Source organism: Lissotriton helveticus, chromosome 6, assembly GCF_964261635.1.
Source record: "Lissotriton helveticus chromosome 6, aLisHel1.1, whole genome shotgun sequence".
NCBI lineage: Eukaryota > Metazoa > Chordata > Amphibia > Caudata > Salamandridae > Lissotriton > Lissotriton helveticus.
In genome coordinates, this window is record NC_136067.1 from 1,391,915,280 (window position 1) to 1,391,941,235 (window position 25,956).

Below are 25,956 nucleotides of genomic sequence, written 5' to 3' on the forward strand. Positions count from 1 at the left end.
ATGTGGTACTCACGGAGCTTGGTAGTAATGCTTCAGAACAGGTTTCTTCGCGCCAAGGTCACTGGAGCCAGATCCTGGTAGATGGAGCAGGAGAAATTTTTAAAGGAAATGGTGCTCTTTGCCCTGGCTGCCTGGAGGACCGCCTCCTTCACTTTGAAAGAATGAAATTTAGCTAGAACATCGCATGGTCTTTTCTTCTCACCCGGTTGCGCAGCGCCCACTCGGTGCACTCTGTCCAGCTTAATTTTAAGCGTCTGGGGGGCCACGGTCTCCGCGAACAGACCATCCACGAAGGCGGACAGATCTGGCCCCTCCGCTCCCTCCTCCAGGTCTCTCATAGGTATATTCTCCCTTCGTGATCAATTTTCAAGGTCCTCCACCTTGAGGAGAGATTGGTGAAGTTGATCTTGAAGTTGGCGGACATCCTCCCTCAGGTCTGTGGTGAGTCGGTCTTGTTCCTGAGAGTGAGTCTCCAAGTTGAGGACCCTGGTGCCCACCGAGTCGACATCTTGTTGGAGGGAAGTCAGACGATCCGTTAAGTCTGCCCGCAGTTGGTCGATGGAAGTCTTGACATCCTGGCTCAGGTCATGGCGGAGCTCCTTCTTAAAATCTTGGAACATAGCCGCCACCGCTTTGGTGAGAGCCATTGCCGGAGCGTCTTCGTCTCCCTGCAGTGTCGGGCGCTTATCTGAGGAGATGAAAAAGTCAGAGACCTTACCCGTCTTCCTGCCCATCGTCTTCTTTGGCGTCATGGATCGTGGACCAAGCAGGCCCTCGAGAAGTTGACTGTAGGGGCAGCACTGCAGCACACGTAATTACAAACGCTTGAGAGGAGGCAGGGATATGCTGGCAGGCTCCCAGGCGAGGGTCAGCACGAAGGTGAGGAACTCCTCAGAAATCTGCCTCATGATGAATGGATTAGGAGGAGATCGTCATGTAAGCGCCCAGTAGCCAGCAGGGACCGATGAGGTGTATCGTTGGCCAGGCAGAAGAGGTAGTGGGTCTGGTCAGGATTCCTGTGCCATACAATATATATCACTGGCGGCGCGGGGCACAAGGGCCAGGGTCCCCCAAAGCACAGCGCCCCCCTCAGAAGCTGCTCTATCGGATGTTGGTTGGGGCTGAAAGCAGGTCAGCTGGTAGTGCTGGGCCCCGTTAGCAGAATGGAGAGAACACAGTCCTAATCCGGGGGTCAACCTGGAAGCAGGCAAGGATATTAGACGGGGCGACCGCAGGAGACCGAGGCAGGTCTAGAGCAGGCCTCACGCGGTGCCGATCTACACTCCGAGGTCTTGAGACCAGGCAAGTTGCAAGGAGGGTGGTGTGGGGGGGGGGACCGGCGCCACACTAGGGGTGCCTTGTGCGCCTACCGCCCAGGAATGTTAGCGGGAGGCTCCGCTAGTAATCAGCGAACCTCCGGCAGCCCTACCTCACAGGAGCAGCCTCCGATCGGAGCTGCCCCGGCAACGCGCCGGCCGCCATTTGAGGACCCGATGCTTCTCGCCGCCACAGAGAATATCCAGAGATTCGGCGCTCACAGACGCAGGGAAGGTCACTCCGCCGGTGCAGCAGTTACTCCGCCTCAGGTAGGTGACATTGCCAGCAGGGAGGAAGCTCCGCAGCCCCCCAGAAGTGAGCCCAGGCAATGTGTGGACTGGGAGCCGAGAAAAATGACGTCCTCTCGGCCATCTTGCCCGGCCACGCCCCCCAGGGTATCCCTTTTAAAGGACAACTCTCCTCACACACCTGGAGATGTCATGATTCATCATAGGGGTGCCTACTTGTGACGGGACCTAGTCACGGAGTGGGCTACAACCTCCTCTCTACGAGGGGGGAGCTCAGGGATGTTTTGTTTTGTGGCACATGGGTTGTCCTAAAAACCCTATGTGAGCGTGGGGTGTGTGTAGAAATAATGCAGTGCTGAATAAGTGAGTGAATCTAAAACTGCCTACAGGTAGAGCGATAGACTTTATTAAGCTCGCCTGTGACAGGATTAAAAAGCTGTGAATAAGCCTATCGAACTTATAAAGGCTAGATCAACATGTTTCAGCCATAATGATCTATAAAGATATCTCGGCTTTCATCAGGATCTGTGTGGTGCAGCTACTGTCAAACAAAAAATACACCAAATGTGAAAATGCAAATAGTAGCAACAGTGTGTTAATACAAAACCAGGTGGTTATATGCTCTTTCTGGTCCAACAATGAGACCTGTAATGTAAAAAGACAAAAATTATTGTGTTGGACATCTGGTCACAAAATTCTTGACATGCAATCGCCTTAACCATATGTGATTAGGCTAGTAAACTACTCACATTTGTTAGTAGTAGAATGTGGCACTTACCAATTAGGTGTGTGCAAGTTACCACAACTGTCCGGTGCTACAATGGGCAAATGGTACAGACTCCAACCTACAAGAGAGGAGGATGGCAAGGTAAAAACAGAGCTAGAAGAAAGCAATAGAGACCAGTATCTCTTCGTCATATTTTAGTATAGATGTTAGATTTCAGTATTACGTCAGATTCAGGTGGCCTTGAAAGATAGCCACAGGATCTGAACAAAACAAACAAACAGACAAACAGACATCACGAGGCATTGCACTGAATAAAGGTGGATCCCCTGAAATATAACCGCAGCGAATAACCCAAATGGAGGGTTAAATCGAGCAGCAGACAGTATAACTGACGATCTCAGTGGAGCCTCTTGTATAAATGCGCATAGACAGACATAGCACTTTACACGGAAACTGGTGACAAAGTAATAGTGGCCATAAAGACCAGAGAGAGAGAACATGTCCGCACTTGCATATCTGCCATTCATGGTGAAAATGCGGAAAGTTGTTTATCAAAAGCAGTGCGCTTCCGGCAAATGAAACGCTACACACGTTTAAAGGCTTAAGGGCACACAGGTCTCAGAACGATAATTAGTGCCATAGCGATCAAAGCAACAGAGCGCGTCAGCTTACAAAACACTGCTGTGCATGGGCGCGTGTTAAGACTGGCAAGGGCAAAGCGTTTACAGAAAATGAAACGCTTATCGCATTGGATGTAAGTAGTGGCGTGCTAGATGCCAAACTGACAGCGGGGGCAGGGGCGATCAAACAGGCAAAAAAAAACTGAAAAAAGGAAACAAATTGAACTTACTCCTCAAGTGGAGCGGTTATGTCAATGGCGTCTGTCCGTCCGGCAGGAAAGCTGATCAGAGTCACGGTGAACGTAAAAATAGTTGTCAACCGCTAGGAACCAAGGTAATTGTAGGTAAAACTCCGAGGTTCATGGGAAGGGTAGTGCAGAGCTAATGCACTGGGAATGATGCTAAGAGTAATGGGAAATCTAGTAAAACCCAAGCAAGGAAAGTCAAAATAGGATGTAAAGGAGCAAATGTCTCTATTGAAAAAGTGCAGAACAGGAATCCACATTCAGCAGAGACACACAGAAATGCTTAAAGCACAAAACTCAGGCACTTTCTAAAAGAGTGGTTTCTGAACACACAGTGACAAAACCACTTTCATAGAAAGATGTGTTATGATACTGTAAGTTCATACATACTAAACTTCACCTCTCCATTACACACTTATAGGAAACAAGGCTAACAAACACAATACCCAGCCTCCCCCATTATGTCCTATGGGCAGGATGGCCTTTCACCAGTGAAAAACGAAATGGAGCGTTTTTCACTATCAGGACATAGCACACACCTCAGTATATGTCCAGCCTTTTACTTATACTGCACCCTGCCCAGGGGTTACCCGGGACCTACCACAGGGGTGCCCACTGTGTAGGGCAAAAGGGAAAGTAAGGCCTGACAAGTAGTTGCGCTTGTCAGGACAACATGCTAACTTAGCAAACTGCGCGCAGGCCCTACACTGCAGGCCTGAGTCCCCTTCTCAGCGCACCTTTGCATTACTAGCCCTGGCACACACAGTGCACATCACTAGGGACTTTACTAGTAAGGCAAACATACCAATCATGGCCAACCAATTACCATTAGACTTTACACAGGGAACACTAATCAGCAGTGGCAAAGTACCCAAAGCATCTAAATTGGCAACTCTATGTCAGGAAAACAGTCTAGGGGGAAAGCAAAAAGGTTTGGGAACTTAAGCCAAAAAGGCCAAGTCCTACAATAAAATTACGAGTACACCTGCCACAACCCCCTTACACTTCGCTTTGTTTCCAGAACATGTATCCACATCCAAAACCACATCACTAACAATTATCCCCCCAGACTAATCTTCATCAGATATTGACTCCTTTTGAGAGTCATATACACAAAGGACTTTTTTCCTCCTGTCCCTCTTGTCTACACGTCCTAATGACCAATTAAGCCACAAATAGGACACTTTTGGTCCTTTGCTCTAAGCCTTTTGCTTTTTGCTAAATGCTCCCGGCTACCACAACTGTAACACGTCTATGTACCTTGAGTTTGATTCTCCTATATGTTTTTCACGTATGAATCTACAACTTTAGATTTTTTTTCCTGCACTTTTCTTACTTTCAGAATACTTTTTGACTGAATTACCACCTTTCTATCCACCCACAGCAACAAACATCTGTGCCCTCTTCAATACTCTCCAATGCTCTCCAATGCTGCCTTTGTACATCTATTAGAAATGTCTTCCTTCCACAACCATCAAATATCTTTCAAAATTGGATCTCCACTGGCCCGTAACCTCTCCTGAACCCTTTTGTTGTTTTATGCATAATGATTTGATCTCTTAACAATTCCGCTTGTATCTGAACAAATCTACACCGAATTCCCAACTTTTTTAGCGCAGAAACAAAATCATGTATACTTTCCTTTCACTCCTGTTTACAGTGGAAAACTATCTATCAATTGCTATGCAAATAGTGGGTGAATAATACTTTTCCAAATTCTCCAATACATTTTCATGAACATCATCCTCTACAACTCGCCTTTGCTTCTTTTCCATCTGGTTATACTGCCTAATCCTCTCATGACCCAAAAAGTGCAACAAGATATCTTTTTTCATTTCAGGTGTTAACGTTTCATTATCTATTGTAGACATGTAATTTGAAAACTAATCCTTCCTCTCTTCCCACTTCATGCGTGGATCCCAAGGTTCAGGTAAAAACGGTATTGGTTGATTCAAGGTGAACGTTTGTGCTGCATGCATAGCTTCAATGAATTCCTATACTTCACCAATTAAACCAATTTACCCTTGTACCACCACTCTTACCCCACACATTCCCAGATTTCCAAGCCAACCTACAATCTATGAACAATCATTCCCAACAGCACCAATACAACCACACCATTCCCCAAAGTTCTCCTGTTGTTTAAACACAAGCCATGAATATTTACATAAAAATATCCTTTATATATAGTTCTCCCAGTCACCAATCCGGCGTGTGTATCACTGCTGAAGTAACTAAACAGTACTTACTGGTGGGCGTATCGCTATTTTTACACACGTGTACGCTTCAAATGGTGTGCGCATCACCAACATGAACTCACATGACAAAACTCCCCCAGGTGTGCGCGTCACTGTTCTCACTTAAAATTAACGATGCCAGAAAGTACATGTGTGAGACACAATCTCCTCCATTGTCTTTGTAGCCCCCAAAATGGTGTGCGTGTCACTACACACTGCGCCATGGCCGTAAAACACGTAAAGCCTACTTGATCTCCCATGATGCTGTTGTGACTCACTTCCTGACCCATCCAGAATGTCCGCTGGGCATCAACGTGGTATGAATGACCTTCCACACGTTGAGTACGCTATGATGCCTTCCCTTTGCTGAATTCCACAAAGCTCGCTGACTCACCGCTGTACTACCTTCCTTCTCCAAACACTGCCTCCTAGTCAGTGCTTTCACCTGCCGGAACTGCAGTTTCACAAGCATCCGCCCCACCATGCTGCCGACCTGAAAAGAAGCCAACCACCTCAGATGCATCCTTCGCAACACCTGCTCTGCCCACAAACACGCCGTTGAACTCTGGGACCTACTCGACTCAACCTCCCCAGATGTCGCCTTCCTGACAGAGACCTGGCAGAACCCCGCCTTGGCACCCCACATAGCCATAGCCATCCCGGAAGGCTACAAGATCACCCGCAGGGACTGCACCAACGGAGCAGGAGGAGGAATCACCATCGTCCACACAACACTCTCAGAGTCTCGACCAACACCGACGACACCCTCAGCACCACCAAACACCTGCACTTCCACACCGACCCCAACACCACCCTCAGAGGAATCCTCATCTACAGACCCCCCGGACCCCAAAACAGTTCAGCAACTCCATCGCCGACTTCATCAGCACACCCGCCCTCGCCTCTACGGACTACATCCTCCTCGGAGACCTGAACTTCCACCTCGAGAACAACAACGACACCAACTCCACCACCCTGATCGACAACCTAGCCAACCTCGGACTCAGACAACTCGTCACAACATCCACCCACTCCGCCGGTCACACGTTTGACCCCATCTTCTCCGCAAGCCCCCACGTCACCACCGAACTCCACTGGACCAATCATCGGTGCATCCACTTCACCTTCAAGAAACCCACCACGCACCACCGCACCCAACAGATGCCTCACCGCTGCTGGAGCAAAGTCACCGAAGACCAGCTAACCGCCACCCTCACCCAGAGCCCAACCGCCGACCCCATCGACCCCAACACCGCCGCCCGCAACGTCAGACAGTGGATCAACGACTGCGCCAACACCCTCGCCCCGATCAAGAAACCCTCCAACAGTCACACCAACAAGAAAGCCAACTGGTTCACTGAAGACCTTCGGGCCTCCAAGCGCACCTGCCGAAAGCTGGAGAAGATCTGGCTCCGTGAACGAACACCGGACAGCCACGCAACCCACAAGAACGCCACCCGCAGACACCATCACCTCATCAGATCCGCAAAAAAGGGCCTCCTTCAAAGACCGCCTAGACAACAAAGTGCACAACAGCAAAGAGTCCCTCAAACATCATGAAGGAATGCTCCAACACCAATAACGTCCCACCCTCGCAAGACCTGTGCGATTCACTGGCCACCTTCTTTCACCACAAGATCGCAGACATCCACGACAGCCTCAACGCCACAACTGCCCATTCAACCACTGAGACCTCCGCCCCCACAACCACCATCCACACCAACCACCTGCTCTCCTGGACCAACATCAACGGCAACGACACCATCAAGATCATGAACACCATCCACTCCGGATCTCCGTCCGACCCATGCCCACACCTTCAACAAAGCCAGCACATCCATCGCACCCCATCTCCGGAAAGTCATCAACACCTCCTTCGAGACAGCAACCTTCCCAGAGAGCTGGAAGCATGCCAAGATCAACACCTTACTCAAGAAACCCATGGGGGACCCTAAGGACCTCCGGCCTATCTCCCTGCTCCCGTTCCCGGCAAAGGTCATCGAGAAGACCGCCAATGAACAACTGACCCGCTACCTCGAGGAGAACAACATCCTGGCCCCCTCCCAGTCCGGGTTCCGCAGCAACCACAGCACCGAGACTGCCTTCATCGCCGCCACCGATGACATCAGAGAAATGGCGGCCCTCATCCTCCTGGACCTGTCAGCCGCCTTCGACACGGTCTGCCACCACACACTGCGAACACGCCTCCACAGCACCAGGATCCAAGAGAGGGCCCTGGATTGGACCACCACCTTCCCCTTTGGCAGAACACAGAGGGTCCGCCTTCCCCCTTCTGCTCCGAAGCCACCGAGATCATCTGCGGCGTACCCCAGGGCTCATCCCTCAGCCCAACTCTGTTTAACATCGACATGGCACCGCTCGCCTACGTCGCCCGCCGGCACGACCTCAACATCATCTCCTATGCCGATGACACCCAGCTGATCCTCTCCCTCACCAAGGACCCCCACACCGCCAAAACCAACCTTCACAAAGGAATGAAGGCCGTCGCTGAATGGATGAGGAACAGCCGACTGAAACTGAACTCGGACAAGACGGAGGTCCTCATCCTTGGATCCACCCCTTCAGCCTGGGATGACTTCTGGTGGCCGACTGCACTAGGAACCGCTCCAACGCCCGCTGACCATGCACGCATCCTAGGGGTCATCCTCGACTCCACCCTCTCCATGACTAAACAGGTCAGTGCCGTCTCCTCCTCCTGCTTTAACACCCTCCGCATGCTCCGCAGGATCTACAAGTGGATCCCCACTGAAACAAGAAGAACGGTCAACCAGGCCCTCGTCAGCAGCAGGTTGGACTACAGAAACGCCCTCTAAGCAGGCGCCTCGGACAAACTCCTGCGACGGCTCCAACGCATCCAGAATGCCTCCGCACGCCTGATCCTCGACATCCCTTGCCGCAGCCACATCACACCCCACCTCAGAGACCTGCACTGCTTCCCGGTCAGCAAGAGGATAACCTTCAAGGTCCTCACCCACGCACGCAAGGCACTCCACAACACCGGACCAACGTACCTCACCAGACGACTCAGCTTCTTCACCCCCACCCGCCAGCTCCCCTCCGCCGACCTCACCCTCGCCACAGTCCCCCGCTTCCGAAGAGTGACCTCCAACGGCAGATTGTTCTCCCACCTTGCCGCCAAGACCTGGAACACCCTCCCTATTCACCTACGGCAGACCCAAGACCTGCTGACCTTCAGAAAACTCCTCAAGACCTGGCTTTTCAAGCAGTAGCAGCATTCCTCACCCCGAGACCCTCACGGGTGAGTAGTGAGCTTTACAATTGATTGATAGATTCCATAACCTTGCGTGACCAACAATGAGGTGAGTAAAACTATCACACTCACTCGTGTCACAGCTCAAGTGACAACACACATGAATCTCCCATTATTTCCCTTACCTTCTCTGTACCATTTGGAAACCTCAAAACTCCTACTGAAATCAACCCATGAAGAGTCACAGCTTTTCCACGAGTCTCAGAAATTACGCTACAGCCATCTGCTCCGTTCGAGTCCGCAACACCAATAATCCTCAAACAACAGTAGAAATCACCTTTTCTGCAGGCAATGGTTCTCACAGAATTGAGTTTGTTGCCAATTTGTAAAAAAGATCCATAATACAATCAATATTGCAAGACCTTTTATTTTCAGCACCAAGTCCATCTCAATTTCAAGTGCCCACTCCCAACCGTCCACCCGCTGAACCTTTACCCTCCCCATATTCCACATTACCTCACACTCCCCTTTCACATTCTACTGCATGCAAACAACAATACCACAATGGCGAGATTACACTATTGGCTTTGGCAATGCCTGAGGTCAAAAGCCAAAAGCATGAGTGATGTGGGGCCACATCCTGCAGGGGTGTACAGACACGAGAGGGGTTGTTGGGGACCAGTGTAGAGGTTAAAACAAGTTACTACTTAAAGCCTACCCAGCCAATGCAACTCTTAAAAAATGTCAGCAAAGGATAGCTGCATCCGGCACAAAGCGAAATCTTGTTGTATTGTATTGGAAGTAGAGGTCCCTGTAGCTTACCGCCGCTACCAAATGCTGGAGGCGTGCGTCCCCGACCCCTCACTTCAACATTAGGCTAAGTAAGGACACTGTCTGAGATACCCCTGCTCACCCCCTTAGTAGCTTGGCACAAGCAGCCAAGCTTATCTCCAAGGCACGAGTGTTCAGTATGTGCAACCACGCTCCCAGCAACCCCATGATGTCATCACAAATAGACTCCACATGAGTATTGATAAAATGAGTATAATCTTTATATAAGCAATTATACGATACGACATATACGAATGGGTAGTATTTTTTCTGGTGGGTTGGTAGGTTCTAATCCCAACCACCACTTCTAACCAACCAACAAATAAACTCACTTCTAACCGTTTCCAAAAAGGCTAGGCAAGTCATATTGCTACGATCACACACATTGCAAAAGGAAACAATACTGCAATGTGTAACAATATTCTCCTATACTGTGCAACAGAGAACCAATGCCATACGTAGTGCCACAGTCATGTACTTTGCAATTGAAGGAACAATGCAATGCGTATTACCACCAACATGCCCTGTACCAGGAAGAAACAAAGCAATGTGTCAACGTTACAATCCTGAACGGTGCAATGAAGAAATAATACACTATGCCACGTTATACTCAGATACTGTGCACTGAAGAAATAATGCAATGCACCACGTTAAAATTGGTAAAATGCAAGGGAGAAATAACGCAGTGCGTAACGCATAAAGCATAAAGTTCGTCAGGCACAAAGGAGGTCACGCGTCATACGACAGTTCGATAGTTCGTTAGCAGCAATAATGCAAAGTATAATACAACAATTTTATGAGCTCCTTTAACACTGCCCCGTTATGGATCAAATGACGACACAAAAAGTACTGATTCCCTCTCCGGCCACAGTACTGCCCCGTCTTGGGTCAGCACGAGCTGGGATCCGAGCCGAAGCAATGGCTCGCTCAGCTGACAGAAGCGGGAGGCCGAGAGGGTGTGCCTCCAGGCCCACACCCCACCCCAGGTGTTGATCCATGCTATCTGGGGGCATGCAATCCCTCTCTCCTTCCCGACGTCAGCGACTTGGACCTTGATCCAGCACTCCGACACGGGCTGCGGCGTACTCGGCCGGCAGCTCAGTTCTTCCATGGATGCCGGTCCGGGCTGCTACTGATTGACTCCGAGGGCCCCAATGACTTGGCCCTCACTCCGGCGGGCACAGTCCACACCAAGACCAGCCTTCAGCACTGTGGGGACTCTACATCACTTAGGTGCACACCCTAATCAGGCACTCCTCACCAGCACTTCGACATGCACACCGCACGTCCTAGACTCGCCTCTTCTCTGGTGCTCACGACGACCGAGCGCTCTTCACCAATGCACCACTTGCACCTCAACAAGCACCCTGCGCATTCAAGCCTCTCCTCTTCTCCGGTGCGCACGATGTCCAGGCGCTCTTCACCAACACCCTGGCTGCACCACGACACGCACTCTTGCACCTCCGAGACTCACTTCTTCTTTTGGTGCCTACGAGGCCCCGGCGATCTTCACCAAATCACGGGCTGCACCACGACATGCACACTGCACATCCGAGTCTCACTTCTTCCTTTGGTGCACACAAGGCCCAGGTGCTCTTCACCAACACCCGGGCTGCACCATTACACTCACCCTTGTGCGCCCGAGCCTTGTCTCGTCACCAGTGCACACCACGACCAGTTGTTATCAACTGTCAAACTGACAGGAAACTAGGCTAACAAACACCACACCCAGCCTCCCCCATTCTGTTGCAGTGAAAAACGAAATGGAGAGTTTTTCACTGTCAGAACATAACGCCCCCCTCAGTATATGTTCTGCCTTTTACCTACGCTGCACCCTGCCCAGGGGTTACCTGGTACCTACCTTAGGGGTGCCCCATGTGTATGTAAAAGGGAAAGTCATGCCTGACAAGTGGTTGCACTTGTCCGGACTACATGCTAACTTAGCATTCTTCGCTCAGGCCCTGCACTGAAGGCCTGAGTTCCCTTCTCTGCGCACCCTTGCATTACTAGTCCTTGCACACACAGTGCCCATCACTAGGAACTTTTAATAGTAAAGCAAACATACAAATTATGGCCAACCAATCACCATTACATTTGACATAGGGAACTCCTGTACTTTGACACTGATCAGCTGTGGATAAGTACCCAAAGCACCTAAATTGGTATCTCTAGGTCAGGAAAAAGTTCTAGAGGGAAAGCTAAAAGTTTAGTGACCTTTAAACAAAAAGGCCAAGTCCTACATATTGTAAGCGTATGTTGCATGTAGTAGAGCAATGGCAATTTGAGGTCGCAGGCAAACAGCGATAGTGTGGAAGTGAGACCTAAAAATGTATGTTGACCTCACTGCTTTAAGTTTCACAGTTTCCAGTAAGAGCTACTTGCTGTTAAATGTTAATAGCTTCACCATATAAATACACAATTTATTCCATGTAAATTACTGCACAGGGAAGTTTTATACTTGCATTACTTATGCATGCATTCAGCAGCTTTTAACGGGGTATGCGATTTCTCTCTGTTACACATTTCCTGTATTACCATATAAATACATACTACTTAATGTAATTGATCTAGGATTTTAAATTGTTTTGTTTCATTTTTTTTTCTCTTCTAGGGACTGGCCATTGCTGTCTTGGGGCCCACTTTTAAACAATTGTCTGAGAATGTGAATTCCAATGTGGCCAATATGTCCTTCATTATTGTTGTCCGAGCATTTGGGTATGTTGGCGGTTCCATGACTGGAGGGATTCTTTTTGATTGCATGAATCAGAAACTTCTGCTAGGTAAATGCTACCACAAAGTATATATATTTTTATATTGTGGGTGGTGACATAATGTATTACTTGTACATCCATGTCCAAAGTAAGTCACACCTATTTTTGGATTGTTATATTGCCGTTTGCCTTAGTAGTCTTTGACATGATGATGGCTGTGCTAGAAATAATGGCAAAATATTTTTGCCAGGCAGCTGTTCAAAACTTCACAATAGGAGGCTGCAAGTTTTCAATGAATAAGAGTAGGCCAAATGGCACACGAAAGCCCTAGGAACCCAGAGACGCTCGGTAAAGTTACCTCACAGTCACAGCACGCCCTTCAGCCCGTGACTTTGGCTGAGGTCACAAGAGCTTTAGATGAGAGTAGCAGAGGGAAGGCCACAGATCAAAATGGGACCCCCCAGACATGTACAGGGAGCAGCAAGAACTCTGGGCTCCACTGCTACAAATGTTTATAACGCCACTATAGTGACTGGTCCCCCTCCTTCATGGAAATCTTCAATCATCATCCCGATTTGTAAAAAGCATGACAAATCCCTACCCCAAAATTATTGGCTGATATTGTTGGATGCTACAGCGAAGGTTATGGGATGCATCCTGCTCAACAGATTGGAAGATTGGGCAGTAGCAAACAACATAATGGTGGACACTCACTTTGAATTTAGAAAGGGCTTGAGCAAAGTCCATCAATGCCTGAACGTAAGTATTATCATAGGAAAATACACAGTGGTAAACAAGGGGATGTTATATCTTTCCTTCATGGATCTGCCTGCAGCTTTTGACACATTTTGCACTCAGGGCTGTGGAAGGTCATGGAGGACTTGGGGATTAGAATTACCAACTATATAAGGCAACTGTACATGGACGCAAACACCTATGTGCGCTTCAGAAGGGAGGGTGAATGCTCTGCGAGTTTTCAACATCAAAAGAGGGGACAGGCAGGGTAGCGTTTTAGCCCCCTTCTTATTCCTGCTTTACACGAATCAGGTAGACTCAGCCTTAAGTTCATCTACCAGGGACACAGCCAGGCTAGGTTTGTGCCCCCTCCCAGTTGTACTTTATGCAGATGATGCTATATTAATTGCTAGAACTGTGAGGGGATTACAGGGCCTGATAGATGATTATATCACTTTCATGGTGGACCTGGATCTGAAAGTATATGGCTCCAAAACGTACATCATGACTTATAGGGCCAAGCCCAGGATAAAACCCATCTTCCATATAGAAGGGCATAATTTGAGTGAATCACCCACTTTGTGGTACAGAGCAATACTCTTTGACAACAAGAATGTGTGGTCTCTGATGGTAATTAATAGATGTGCGCAAATGGAGAACTCCATCATAGGATATCAACATTTACAAAGAAATTGGGCTTTAAGGCAATAAGGGAACTCCCTACTATATATACAAGCAAAACAGTGGTTGTGGCCTTATATGGCGCAGGGGTTTGGGGAATGATCAACATGCAGAGAATCAAAAGGGTTAAGGACTCATTACTTAAACGTACCCTTTTCCTCCCCTCCATTTGTTCGAATTACATAGCTCATGCCGAATTGGGAACCCGTACATCTCAGATAGACTACAGATGGCCCCTATATTGCTTTGGCATACAATTTAGTTGCATGAAGAAACTGGACTGAATAAATCAATTCTTAGTGATGCAATGAAATTAGACCATGCAATGGAAATCCCCCGGTTGAGATATGTTAAGTCTACATGTGAGGATATCACCCTACTGAATCTTTTTATTAATCCTGAGTCCTATTAGATAAAGAACAGCTGAAACAACTCACCCTGTATAATGCTATGGGAAGGAGATGGGTAGGTGAGGGAACAAAATCGTCTGTAGTTGCATATAATAGATTGGTCCACCCAGGAGGGCTTGGAATCATACCTGACTTTGGTATGTAACGTCCAACAAAGGTTTATCCTCACCCAATGTAGGGCCATAGGCTGCCACTGATGATTTGGTTTCCAAATATCTGTCACTCTGTCAGAGTTAGCTTTGTGCCTGTGTGAAAGTGTGACTCCCACAACCAATGTGCACATCGTATTTTTTGCCAATTTTATGAAATCCCTAGGAAGAGATATATTTACCAGCACTTAAAATACTTAATTTTAGACAGTGCAGACCAGCGTTTATATTTACAATTGCATACCCCATATCTCTGCCGTGCAATGTCTTCTTACTTTTGACAGGTATTAAAAATAAGGAAAAGCCTACGGGGGTCTTCCCATAATTAAAGTACCCCACAGTATAACTGTTTGCACTTTAAATGAGTCACTCGAATGGATGAAATTGGTTTGCATTTTAAATGGACATTTTCCTGTTTGTATATAATCGATTTGTATATTTGAAGAGCCATTCTTTTAATATTTTAAGTTTTTTATTGTTTTGTATTATACTTTTATGCTACTGAAAAGTTTTGAATACAGTTATCATTGAATGATGTACTGCTCAACTGTAACAACTTTCAGTTGAGTATTGCTGTCACAGTGCATGTTGCTAAAGCCAGCAGACAAGCAGATTATGGTGCAGAGTTACAACAGCTGTTTAAACAATTGTGAGAAAATGCATGTTTTTTTGTGGTCACCCCCATTATTTGTGTACTGATGCTGCTGGTTTTTCGAACTCTGCACACTGAAGCATTGCTGTCTAGTCCCCACTGTAACTGCTCTTCTCCCTGAAACATGGGAAAATTGGCTAATCCCCAGCTAGCATATTTAAGTTTCCAGTAAAGCCATAGTATGTGGTGCAGGAAATATACCCATGACATCGATATTACATGTGGACTGCAGCACACGTTGTGCCATCCACTATACAAACAAGGAAAACATGACTTCAGGTTTACATAAGTAGCCTGCCTGCTGCAACTTTTAAACCTGTAGGCACTCCTGTCAAAATAACCTTTTCATACAGGGAAATAACAACATTTTAAATATTAAGGGTCTGTTTTAGAGTTTGGCAGATGGGATTTACTCTATCAGTGTTACAGAGTAAAGAATTGCATCACCCAGAGAGAGTACCCACTCTCCGAATTTAGAGATCTCTGATGGCCCAGTGGACCTCTCCAAGGCTTAATTTGTGCCGGTGCTTGCCGGTGCTTAGTACCGGCACTTAATTAACAGGGTCGGGTCTACAGTGTAACTCTGATTCTACACGCATCTGCTGCGCTGCGCGCACGAGGCGCACCGCGCACGTCAAATTTTTACATTTATCTTACTGTACACTTGCTAGTACTAATACTTATCTACTCAAGTCTCGTGCAGCCACATCGCATCGTGTTTTTCACATCACCGAGAGTGAGTGAGTCAGCCGGCGGTTAACCGTGCTGCCGTGGGGGACACTTAACCTGCTGCTGCCCTGAGCCCCGCCCCCAGATTGAAGAGATTCATCACATGATCATCATCATCATTATTCATATATGATTAATGGCGGCACCGCACTGCGCACCCCGAAAGCCTTAGCCCCACTTGCCAAGTTGCCTGTGGTAGGCGACGTAGGCGGGCCGCGGGCCGGAGGACACTGGTTTAGGCTAAATAAGGATTTTGGTAGGTTATGATGGTGTTGGGGCGGGCTGTGTGGCAACGTGCGCACTGCACAGATTTTTTTCACATTGCTGCCACGTCCCAGCATAACCACCGCAGCGCGCAGCAGGCAGCTCACCACCACCAGCACGAGAGTATATTGTCATCGCGTCAAGTGGGCCTGCCCTGCCGCCCCCGACCCGACCCAGTCTGGCATTGAGGCGGGCATCGATGAGCTACAGTTCTGTGTCTGACTGGTAAATGTATTAGCAACACGCACCAGGCAGGCCTAATTAGTAAAGAAAAAAAAGGCTTTGGGACTGCGTGCGCCCACGCTGGTGTGATTGTGTCCCTTCCTCGCCTCCCGCTGTCCCAAGTGAGTCCCTGCCGGCCGGCTCACCACAGGTAACGGTAAGTTTAGTTAAGTACTAACTTACTTTAGTAGTAGTACTGTACTTACACTAGTAGCTGCTAGAGATGCCAATATCTATGCCATCATTCATCACCATAAAAACCAACGCTGGTTTTCATTTTGTAGTGTGGGTGGTGGGGGTGGCGTGTAGGCCGTGACGGCCCGCCCGACGGTTACCCTCTGATCACCGTGGTGCAGGGTAGAGGTGCCGTGGCCTCAGGCCTGGCTGGTACTGGTGAGCGGCAGCCTGGCGGGGCAGCTAGCCTCCACGTTGGCCCCACATAAGATTGATTATGGTCCTGGATATGATTACAACGCGTCCGCGATCCAGATTCACTGAGTGCCGGACAGTCCTGCCAAGCTGCCCTGCCAAGCCAGTGCCTGTGCCTGCATGCCCTGGGCTAGCACCATCTGGAGTAGTTAAGCAAGTCACGAGTGGGGTGGCTTGTTTCCTATGTAATGTCCAGGCTAAACGCCTGCCTGACATGTCTCCCTCTCTATGCAGTCTCTGGTGATACTGGTGAAGTGTATACTTATCTAACCACTCTCAGGCTTCTGCAGCTTCCCATTTCAAGTTTCAAGTTTTAAATACTTTATTCGACAACATTGTCATAAAAGCATGTATCCCTATCCTAAACAATATAAATACTATACTAAAGTTTTAAGATCAGCATAAAATACATATTAAACACCATCAAATTACAATTTGCTGTCGAATACTTCAATTTGTAAAATTCATATGTTTTTAAAATTCTGAGTCACAATACAAAATCTTATCTATTTGGGGTTGTACCCATAATTACGCAATCCATTTTACATGATTAGTTACATTTTTAAAGTGCGCGTGCGTATTATCCAGGCCCAACACAGGTATTTGGCTAAGGCGATAGCAAGATTGGGGTCACAATTTGATCTTAATATTCTTAGTGCCTCTAGATATTTCCTAATCCCCAAATTCCTACAAATCGGTTTTAGCCATCTTGTTCTCGGGGCAGCATATAATGGGCATGCAAACAGGAAGTGTGGGATGTCCTCAACATGATCTTTACAATAGCAACATGTGTTTACATTGCCTGGGGACCATTTAACAGTAAAAGCATTAAGTGGTAAGGAGCCAATTCTAAACTGGAAGTACAGCTTTCTATCTAGGGGTTTAGTAATCAAATCCCAGTACTGTTCACATTTAGGGATTATTTTTGACTCCAAGAACTGGGATGCCAACATGGAAGGTTGACTAGTAGTCAAAACAGTATTGTATATCATGTCCCAATACATCTCTTTCAATAATGCCTTAGATGGAAAGGCCGGGGGGTCAACTACAGTCCATAAATGATCTAGGTGCATTTTTTGGAGCAAAGTCCTAATTTCTCTAAGCCAGGGTATTTTATGAAACCGGTCAGAGCTAATAATGTCCATGAGAGCAGATGCATAGTGGCCCAATTCAGGGGTAGTCTTTAAGCGCCTCCAATATAAAAGAGGACGCAATCTAGCCATATCCTCGATTTTCTTCCTCCAAAGGTCATAATGGAGCGGAATCGAGGGAGTGCTCTGTGGGACACCAATCATTCGGCGGAGAAATTTGTTTTCTGCAGTAGCCAAAGTACTCAAGTTGGAAAAACCCCATAGCTCTGATCCGTAGAGGCATGCGCCCAGCACTTTCATACTATAAATCTCCATTATGGGCTGGATGGGTTTTGTAAATGAAGATTTATGTTTTTGTGCTATATCCCCAGCCAATTGATTGAACTTTAGCACCACAGAGTCCATATGAGATTTCCAAATCATGTTGGCCTGTAAAGAAATACCTAGATAGGTAAAAGCATTCACTTCCTCCAAAATAGACCCATTAAAATACATATTTCCCTTAAATTGCTTTGCTGGGTTCAGGTTCATAAACGTAGTCTTTGTCGTATTTAGTTTGAAGCCCCGAATCCGACAGAAATCTCCAAAGGCGTTAATTGTCTTTTGCAAACCACTTGGGGTCCGCGAGACCAGTAAAGTGTCATCAGCAAACATTAATACTGGGACCCGCTCCCCATCTAGTAATGGGGCATCTGTCGGAGATTGCTTTAGGAAATCTACTATGCCATTGATATAAAGAGAGAATAAGGTGGGGGCCAGGACGCAACCCTGCCTGACCCCACGCTCCACGGGGAAACGTTCAGTGACGTCTCCCTGTGCACCCCACCTAATCCTTGCATAGTTATTTTCGTGCATGCGTATAAGCAAAGTCAACAATTCGGGGTTTATTCCGAGATCGCGCAAAACAATCCATAATTTTTGTCGGGGAACCAAATCAAACGCTGACTTTAAGTCAACGAAGACAGCGTATAATGGACCATTTATCAAGGTTACATTTTTCCAAAACAAGGTTAAAAAGTGGAATACCTGGTCAACAGAGCTAGTTAACGGTCGAAAGCCAGCTTGATACGGGGACAGGACATCCTTGTCGTCTATCCAGGCTTGAATTTTATTTTGAATCATCCTGCCCATCAATTTTTGTGCCGAGTCAATAAGGCTAATCGGCCTATAGTTGCTTGGTAGAGTCTTATCCCCTTTTTTAAAGACTGGTATAATCTCCGCACCCTTCCATGTTGCTGGGATCATTGCTCCTTGTGCGATGGAATTCGCAAGCCATATGAAATATTTACACCAGTTGGCTCTGTCAGATAAAAATATGTCCGCTGGTATTCCATCAATTCCTGGTGCCCTACCTCTAGTTACCCCATCCATCGCCTCATTTACATCTTTCAGTGAGAATATTCCATAACTATAGAATACTCTTTCTGGGGGCAATTCAGTTGATTGGGGCAGGTTATCAGCATATTGAGGTTTAAAAAAGTCCACCCAGGCTTCCTTCGCTACATGGTTTTTCGGACAGTCTGCTATTCCCCCACTACCCCGCTTTAAAATGGCCCAGAACTCTTTCTGTTGTTTGGCTACACATGCCTTCTTGAGATCTAGCCATAGTTTCTCCTCCCACTGTCTTTTTGCCATGGTTTGGGCTTTCCTGTAGTCATCCCTGGCCTTTAATACACCTGTTTTGGTCCTTAATGCTGAGCTAAGGTTCTGTCGCGCCCATTTCATGCTTATGCAGGTCAGGGGAATGCCACTTCCTGACTGTAATGTTCGCAGCCGCGAGTTAGCGGTCTAGTTGGCCGCGCACCGAGAGATGCGCATACGCGAGCGCGTGACGTAAGGCGCTCGTATATAAAATAAAGTAGGCGTGGCCGGCGGGCAGTCCGGACCACGCGGTAAACCAAACCACTGTGTCCCGCATATCCTTACCGCCGCAGCGCTTCCTACATCATGCGCAAGCGGCCTTGGGACACAACACTGGCGACGAGGGTCTGAGAACCCATGCTGTGCCCCTGAGCACCCACCGATCTGCTGCAATCGGGAGCGCACGGCTGTGCCCTACCCTTGTCCAGCGGCAGGCCCGGCGCCGATTGCGCCGGCAGTGCAGCGGCTCCACGTGCAGCCCCAAGCCAGGGCAGGAGCATCGAGGCATGACACACAGCGCCGCGAGTGGCCGCCCACGACCCCGAGTGCAGGGCTGATGCCTGGAAGGCGTAAATGAAGGATTAAGGCTATCGAACCCTCAGATAAGGAGGGAAAGGAAGAGACAGCGAGTGCAGCCTACCACAGCAACGCAGCCCGAGTGGGCGGACGGACAGCAAGCCAAGAAGGCGGCAGGTCAGTGTCAGCGCGAGGGCAGCCCAGACAGTCCCACGAATCAGCGCACGTGCAACCCACCTCACCCCAGCACGCCTGACAAGGCCGTGCCTGGCCAGGACCAGAGTGCCACAGCCAAGAGGGATCCAGGCCGTGAGCTAGGCCCCTCCACGTTCCAATATGGCGTCCATTCCCGCCATTGAACCATTTGTGGTAGACGGTGCCCCGGCATCCCTGGCACCTCGCTGGAAAGACTGGACAGATCGCTTGCAGATCTATTTCGAAGGCGCAAGAACAGCAAGGGAACGCCGTAGAGCACTACTCCTGCATCTAGGTGGGAAAGACATCCATAGGATTTACAAGACCATCGTGGAAGCCACACCCAAGACCTATATAACGCTCCTCAACGCTCTTAACGCACACTTCGAACCCATGGCTAGCAAGGACTATGAAAGGTTTATCTTCCGGCAAGCGAAACAAGAAGCGGAGGAATCGCTAGATGCGTTCCACGGCAGGCTTAAAGAACTAGCCAGCACATGTGGTTTCCGCGACGAGCAAGAGGAAATAAGGGGACAGATAATACAGGGGTGCTACTCCTCGAAGCTAAGGGTAACGATCTTACAAGAAGACGGGAAGCCGTTAGCAGATATCCTGAAGCTGGGGCGCTCGAAGGAACTATCCCAAGCAAGAGCGTCACACATGGAGGCGGCTCTCCAGCGACCAGTCAAGGCAGAGCAGGTCAATACAGCGGAACAAATCAATGCTGTCCGACCTAAAACACGCCAATATAGCGGAAAGAAGCCACCAGACAAACGCAAAGACTGCGGATACTGCGGGGTCAACCCCACCGCATCCAAGACTGCCCTGCGCGAGGGAAAAGATGCAGCTCGTGTGGATGGATGAACCATTTCGCAGCGGTATGCAGGTCGGCCAAGTCCAAGAAAGAGGCAGCCCACACCATAAAAGAAAGTCGGGACAGCGAAGACATGGACGATGACACTAATGACTACCCTGTCCACTACGTCTTTGCCATCGACCAACCTCAGCGGAAGAAGCGGCGCCTCCCGAAGTGTTGCATCAGGATACACCACCAAGAAGTGAGGGCCACAATCGACACTGGAGCCTCCATAGAACTCATGGCAGCGGACATGTACAACCAGTTAAGGACCAAACCGCCACTGCAAGCAGCCAAGATCAGGGTATTCGCGTATGGGCAGAAAACACCGATTCCAGTGATAGGCTGCTTCCGGACTGAGCTGCAACACCAGGATTTGAAGGTCCCGACGACCATCTATGTCACCAAAGAAGGCAGCGGCATGCTTATCAGCGGGCAAGCAGCTGAAGAACTCCGACTGATATCCTTTGCCATGGCGTTGCTGACAGAAGAACTGGACACAATATTGGAGGAGTTCGAGGATACATTCCGGGGCATTGGATGCCCAAAAGGGAAGGAGGTATCCCCCCACATCGACCAGTCGATCCAACCTGTCGCACTCAGGCACCGAAGAATCGCCTTCCAACTCAGGAAGAAGGTTGAGGAAGAGCTGGAAGCCCTTGAACGACAAGGCATCATCGAAAAGGTCAGTGGACCGACCCGTGGGTGTCCCCAATCGTGGTCGCGCAAACCGAAACAACCTGGCCAAGTTCGCATATGCGTGGACATGCGCCTGCCCAACGCAGCAGTCAAGAGAGAGAGGCACCTAACTCCCACAATCGATGACATTTTAGGAGAGCTAAACGGAGAACGGTGGTTCTCCAAAATGGACCTCCGGTCAGGCTACCATCAGCTACCCCTCCACCCGGACTCCCGCTACATAACCACGTTCTCCACCCACGTAGGCCTCCGACGCTATCGACGTCTCAACTTCGGCATATCAAGTGCCGCAGAAGTCTTCCAGATCACCATAAGGGAGGTTTTGAGAGGACTCCCAGGAGTCCTGAACGTCAGTGACGATCTGCTGGTCTACGCAAACTCCATTGAAGAACACCACCAGAGACTAAGAGGCGTGTTACAGAGGATCAAGGAGTCGGATCTGACACTACACCGGGAAAAGTGCCAATTCCTCCAGAACAAGATCAGTTCCTTCGGCTATACATTCTCCGACCAAGGGATAGCCCCGGACCCCGACAAAGTGAAAGATGTGCAGGATGCGCCAGCCCCCTCCAACATATCGGAAGTGAGGAGTTTCCTGGGCATGGTGAACTTCTGTGGAAGGTTCATACCCGACTTATCAAACCTCACCCGACCTCTTCGGGAGCTAACCAAGTCGACAACCCCCTGGCAGTGGGGTGAACAACAGGAGACGGCATTCAGAGACACCAAGCGGCGCTGTCCGCAGACCGGACCCTGTCATACTTTGACCCGGCCAAATCCACCAACTTAGCGGTTGATGCCAGCCCTTACGGCCTGGGAGCGGTGCTAACACAACGTCAAGGAGAGTATGAATGGACCCCCATCGCATATGCCAGTCGATCCCTGATGGACACGGAACAGAGATACTCCCAAATAGAACGGGAGGCAATAGCGATTCATTGGGTCTGCAGACACTTCCATGTATACGTGTACGGACACCCCTTCTCTGTGTCGACGGATCACAAGCCTTTGATCCCACTGTTCCGAGGGTCAGTATCCAAGCCACCACCCAGAATCGAAAAGTGGATTCTCCAACTGCAAGAATATGACTACCAAGGGGAATACAAACCGGGAGCGACGAACCCAGCAGACTATCTCTCCCGGCACCCCCGAGCTGCCACCCAGGTGGAAAAGGAAGACGCGGAGGAGACCGAGGAATATGTAAAAGTCGTGATGGAAAGGTCGAGACCTCTACCCATGAGCCTGGAGATGATCATTGGAGCCACTCAAAATGACGAGGTGTTACAGCTGGTGGCGAGCGCCATTCAATCCAACGACTGGAGGGCAGTCCAAGCCTCATTGAGTAAGCGGACACCACAAGCCAAGACTTCCCTAGAAGCATTTCTGAAAGTGAAGGAAGAACTATCGCTCGACAACCAGGGGTGTCTGCTGAGAGGTCCGCGGATCGTAATGCCCGAGAGTCTAACCCGGCAAGCGGTGGAGCTAGCCCATCGAGGACACCAAGGCATGGTCAAGACCAAGAGCAGGCTCCGAGCCAAGGTGGGGTTCCCGGAAATGGACACCATGGTGGAACAAGCAGTCAGGGCGTGCCAATGGTGCCAAGCCGCAGGACAATCCGAGAGACCACCCCCGGTCATCACTGAAGACAACCCGCAGAGGCCGTGGGAGTGTGTCAGTGCAGATTTTGGGCATCTCCCAGATGGAAGATATGTGCTCGTCATCATTGATGATTTCACCAAATACCCCGAAGTTGAAGTCGTAACAACCCTCACTGCAAAGGAGGTCATTGCAAAGTTCGAAAAGACCATAGCCACGCATGGAATCTTTGAGAGTGTCAAAACGGACAACTGACCACCATTCCAAGGGCAGGAGTTCGCTGAATATCTCAAGAGCTGGGGAATCCATCACCGAAAAGTGACCCCCCGCTGGCCTCAAGCCAACGGGGAGGTCGAGAGATTCATGCGCACGCTGAACAAAGTCATCAGAATAGCCCAAGCAGAAGAAGTTTCTCTGGAAAAAGCAATTTACAGCTTCCTGAGGGAGTACCGCCTCACACCACACCGAACTACCGAAGCGGCGCCAGGCCCATCCGCACTAGGATGAGTGGTTAGGGACACCCTCCCCAGTCACCCTAACTGGGCCCCGAGCCAGGTGGACCCGCAAAGGACCCTCTCCAACAGGACTCGATCCAATAACTACGCCAGTTTCAGGTGAAGGGCCAAAGAGCCGGAGATCCAAGAAAGAGACCATGTATATGTGAAGGACAGATATCCGGGGAGCAAGTTCCGACTCCCATTTGAACCCCGACCATGGTCAGTCACGCGCCGTACTTGCACAATGGTAACGGCTCAACGAGGACCTGAGACAGTCACCCGCAATGTGTCCTTTTTCAAGAAAGCCCACCCGGATGCGACAGGCTCCCAAGCGCAGGAACCGGAGGAGGAAACATCCAGCCAACCAGAGGGGCCCAGCAGGCCAGAGGAAGATGATCTTGAGGCCCAAGACGGAGGCGGAGAGGCGAGTTCCCCACCATCCAGAACTCCCAGACTCAGCCCCCCCAGATCCTCGGATGAGCCCTGGGGCAACCGTGCGTCCCCTCAAGCGACTCCACGGAGGGTCCCCGCCCGGGGAGAAGCGGCGGGGTATGGGCTGAGGAGGAACACAGCATCATCCCCCCAACTCACAGACTTTGCTGTGGGCTGATCGCGAACTGTCTACTCACCATACTGGTAACTGGCCGGATGGCCCTGTTTTCAATCTATTGTGACTCTAGTGACTTTGTGCATGTTTTTCTTTTGTTTAAATAAAGGTTAAAAGGAATGTAATGTTCACGGCCGCGAGTTAGCGGTCTAGTTGGCCGCGCGCCGAGAGGTGCGCATACGCGAGCGCGTGACGTATATAAAATAAAGTAGGCGTGGCCGGCGGGCAGTCCGGTCTACGCGGTAAACCAAACCACTGTGTCCCGCGTATCCTTACCGCCGCAGCGCTTCCTACATCATGCGCAAGCGGCCTTGGGACACAACACTGACGAAGGTCCATCTGGAGCTGACAAAACACCGCATGTGAGACCTAGGCAGGCGCCCCTCAGAATTGCCTTAAGAGCTTCCCACTCAGTGAATCTATGCATGGTGGAGCCCCAGTTCATGTCCAAAATCTTTTAAGGGTGCGTTGCAAAACCTTGCACCCCTCCGGGGCTTCCAGAATGTCCGTCGGCAGCCTCCATGATTGCCCCATTCCAGGGGCAACTACCCAATTCAGCTTGCAGCTAAATGTGTGACTTCCGCATCCTTTACTCGCGGAAACCCCCTAATCAGTACCCTATCCATTCTGCTGTAGATGTTGTGTGTCAATGAATGACATTTGAACGTCTGCTGCGCAGGGTGAGCCTGACTTCGGACATTGTGCAGCCCTATATTGCCCATCACTTTAAGTAGGCCGTTAGTCATGTTAGATTTCGTCCCCGTTCTCTGTGGTGTTCTTTCCACATATGGGTCCAAGACACAGTTAAATTCACTCAACCATATGGGTTAAGTTAAAGACCCTGCCCTGAAGTATCCCTCCCTAAATAGTTTACTCCTTAAGAGTGGCTAAATGCCAAGAAAAGCAGAATGTTGTAGTGGTTGTGGCATACGGCAGGCAGCGCAATCATAATTTTATTGTATTTTAAATATGCTAACCAAGTTAACTTGCCATTTAGCGCGAGTTTTAAGTTGAAATATTTCTTCAAGGACCTTATTCTACTCTTCTTTCCACCTGGGCCTTAGGACTTTGAATATATATGCAGCATAAATATTTGTGTGTTCACGGATGTGACTGTTTCGTGTCGGTTTTCTGAACTCTTTTTTTAGAATGCCTGTGTTTGTACAGTGCCTCAAACTAGCTCTTTGAAGCATTCACAAGTATGAATGTTGCTGCTATACGCAATAAAATATACATAATAATGTGAATCAAGAAACAAAAATCCAGTGTCTGTGATTTGTCCAGTAAAATTGACTAGGTTTTCAAGTATCCTCGCTAGAATCTATGTATAGTTTAGATTTATAGGTCCACCCTTTGCAGCGCTACTTTAGACTTTCATATTTACTGTTAACCTGTAGAGAGCAAATCAAGTTAGAAGAAGGCAATAGAACTCAGTGCGTAATAGTGGGGAAGGGACTTCTTCTGAGTGCTTTTCAGCAGGGCTTTAAGTGGGATGAAATAACACCTAGGTCTCTCTTAGGGGCATGGCGATGTAATTAAGCTAAAAGTCTGTCCTTGGCATAGTGTGCCGCCCCACTGGTATTTTGCGGCTTCTGCCACTGCACCCAGATTTGTAATACAAGAAGTAACATTAGACCTACAATAAACCAGGACTACTGACTTTGTCAATGACTGTTAGTTGCATATGCTAAATATGCAACTACTATGGCTTCCTTGTTTATAATATTGAAAATACTTCAGTTGTGAAATTACGAGACATCAAAGGCAGTTAAGGGTGGCACTGCTGGAGGTTTTAAAAAAAATAGTTTCACCCTGAGGA

At 48.9% G+C, this 25,956-nt stretch overlaps 1 protein-coding gene across 1 annotated transcript in view; it reads left to right on the plus strand.

The window, feature by feature from the left end:
* The window catches only part of LOC144761759 (sodium-dependent glucose transporter 1-like), a 602,058-nt gene that overhangs the window by 110,129 nt on the left and 465,973 nt on the right, over positions 1-25,956 (plus strand). The window contains exon 2 of the mRNA XM_078647010.1: positions 12,069-12,237. Coding sequence (XP_078503136.1) covers positions 12,069-12,237 — 169 coding nt within the window. The remainder of the gene's footprint in view (positions 1-12,068; positions 12,238-25,956) is intronic.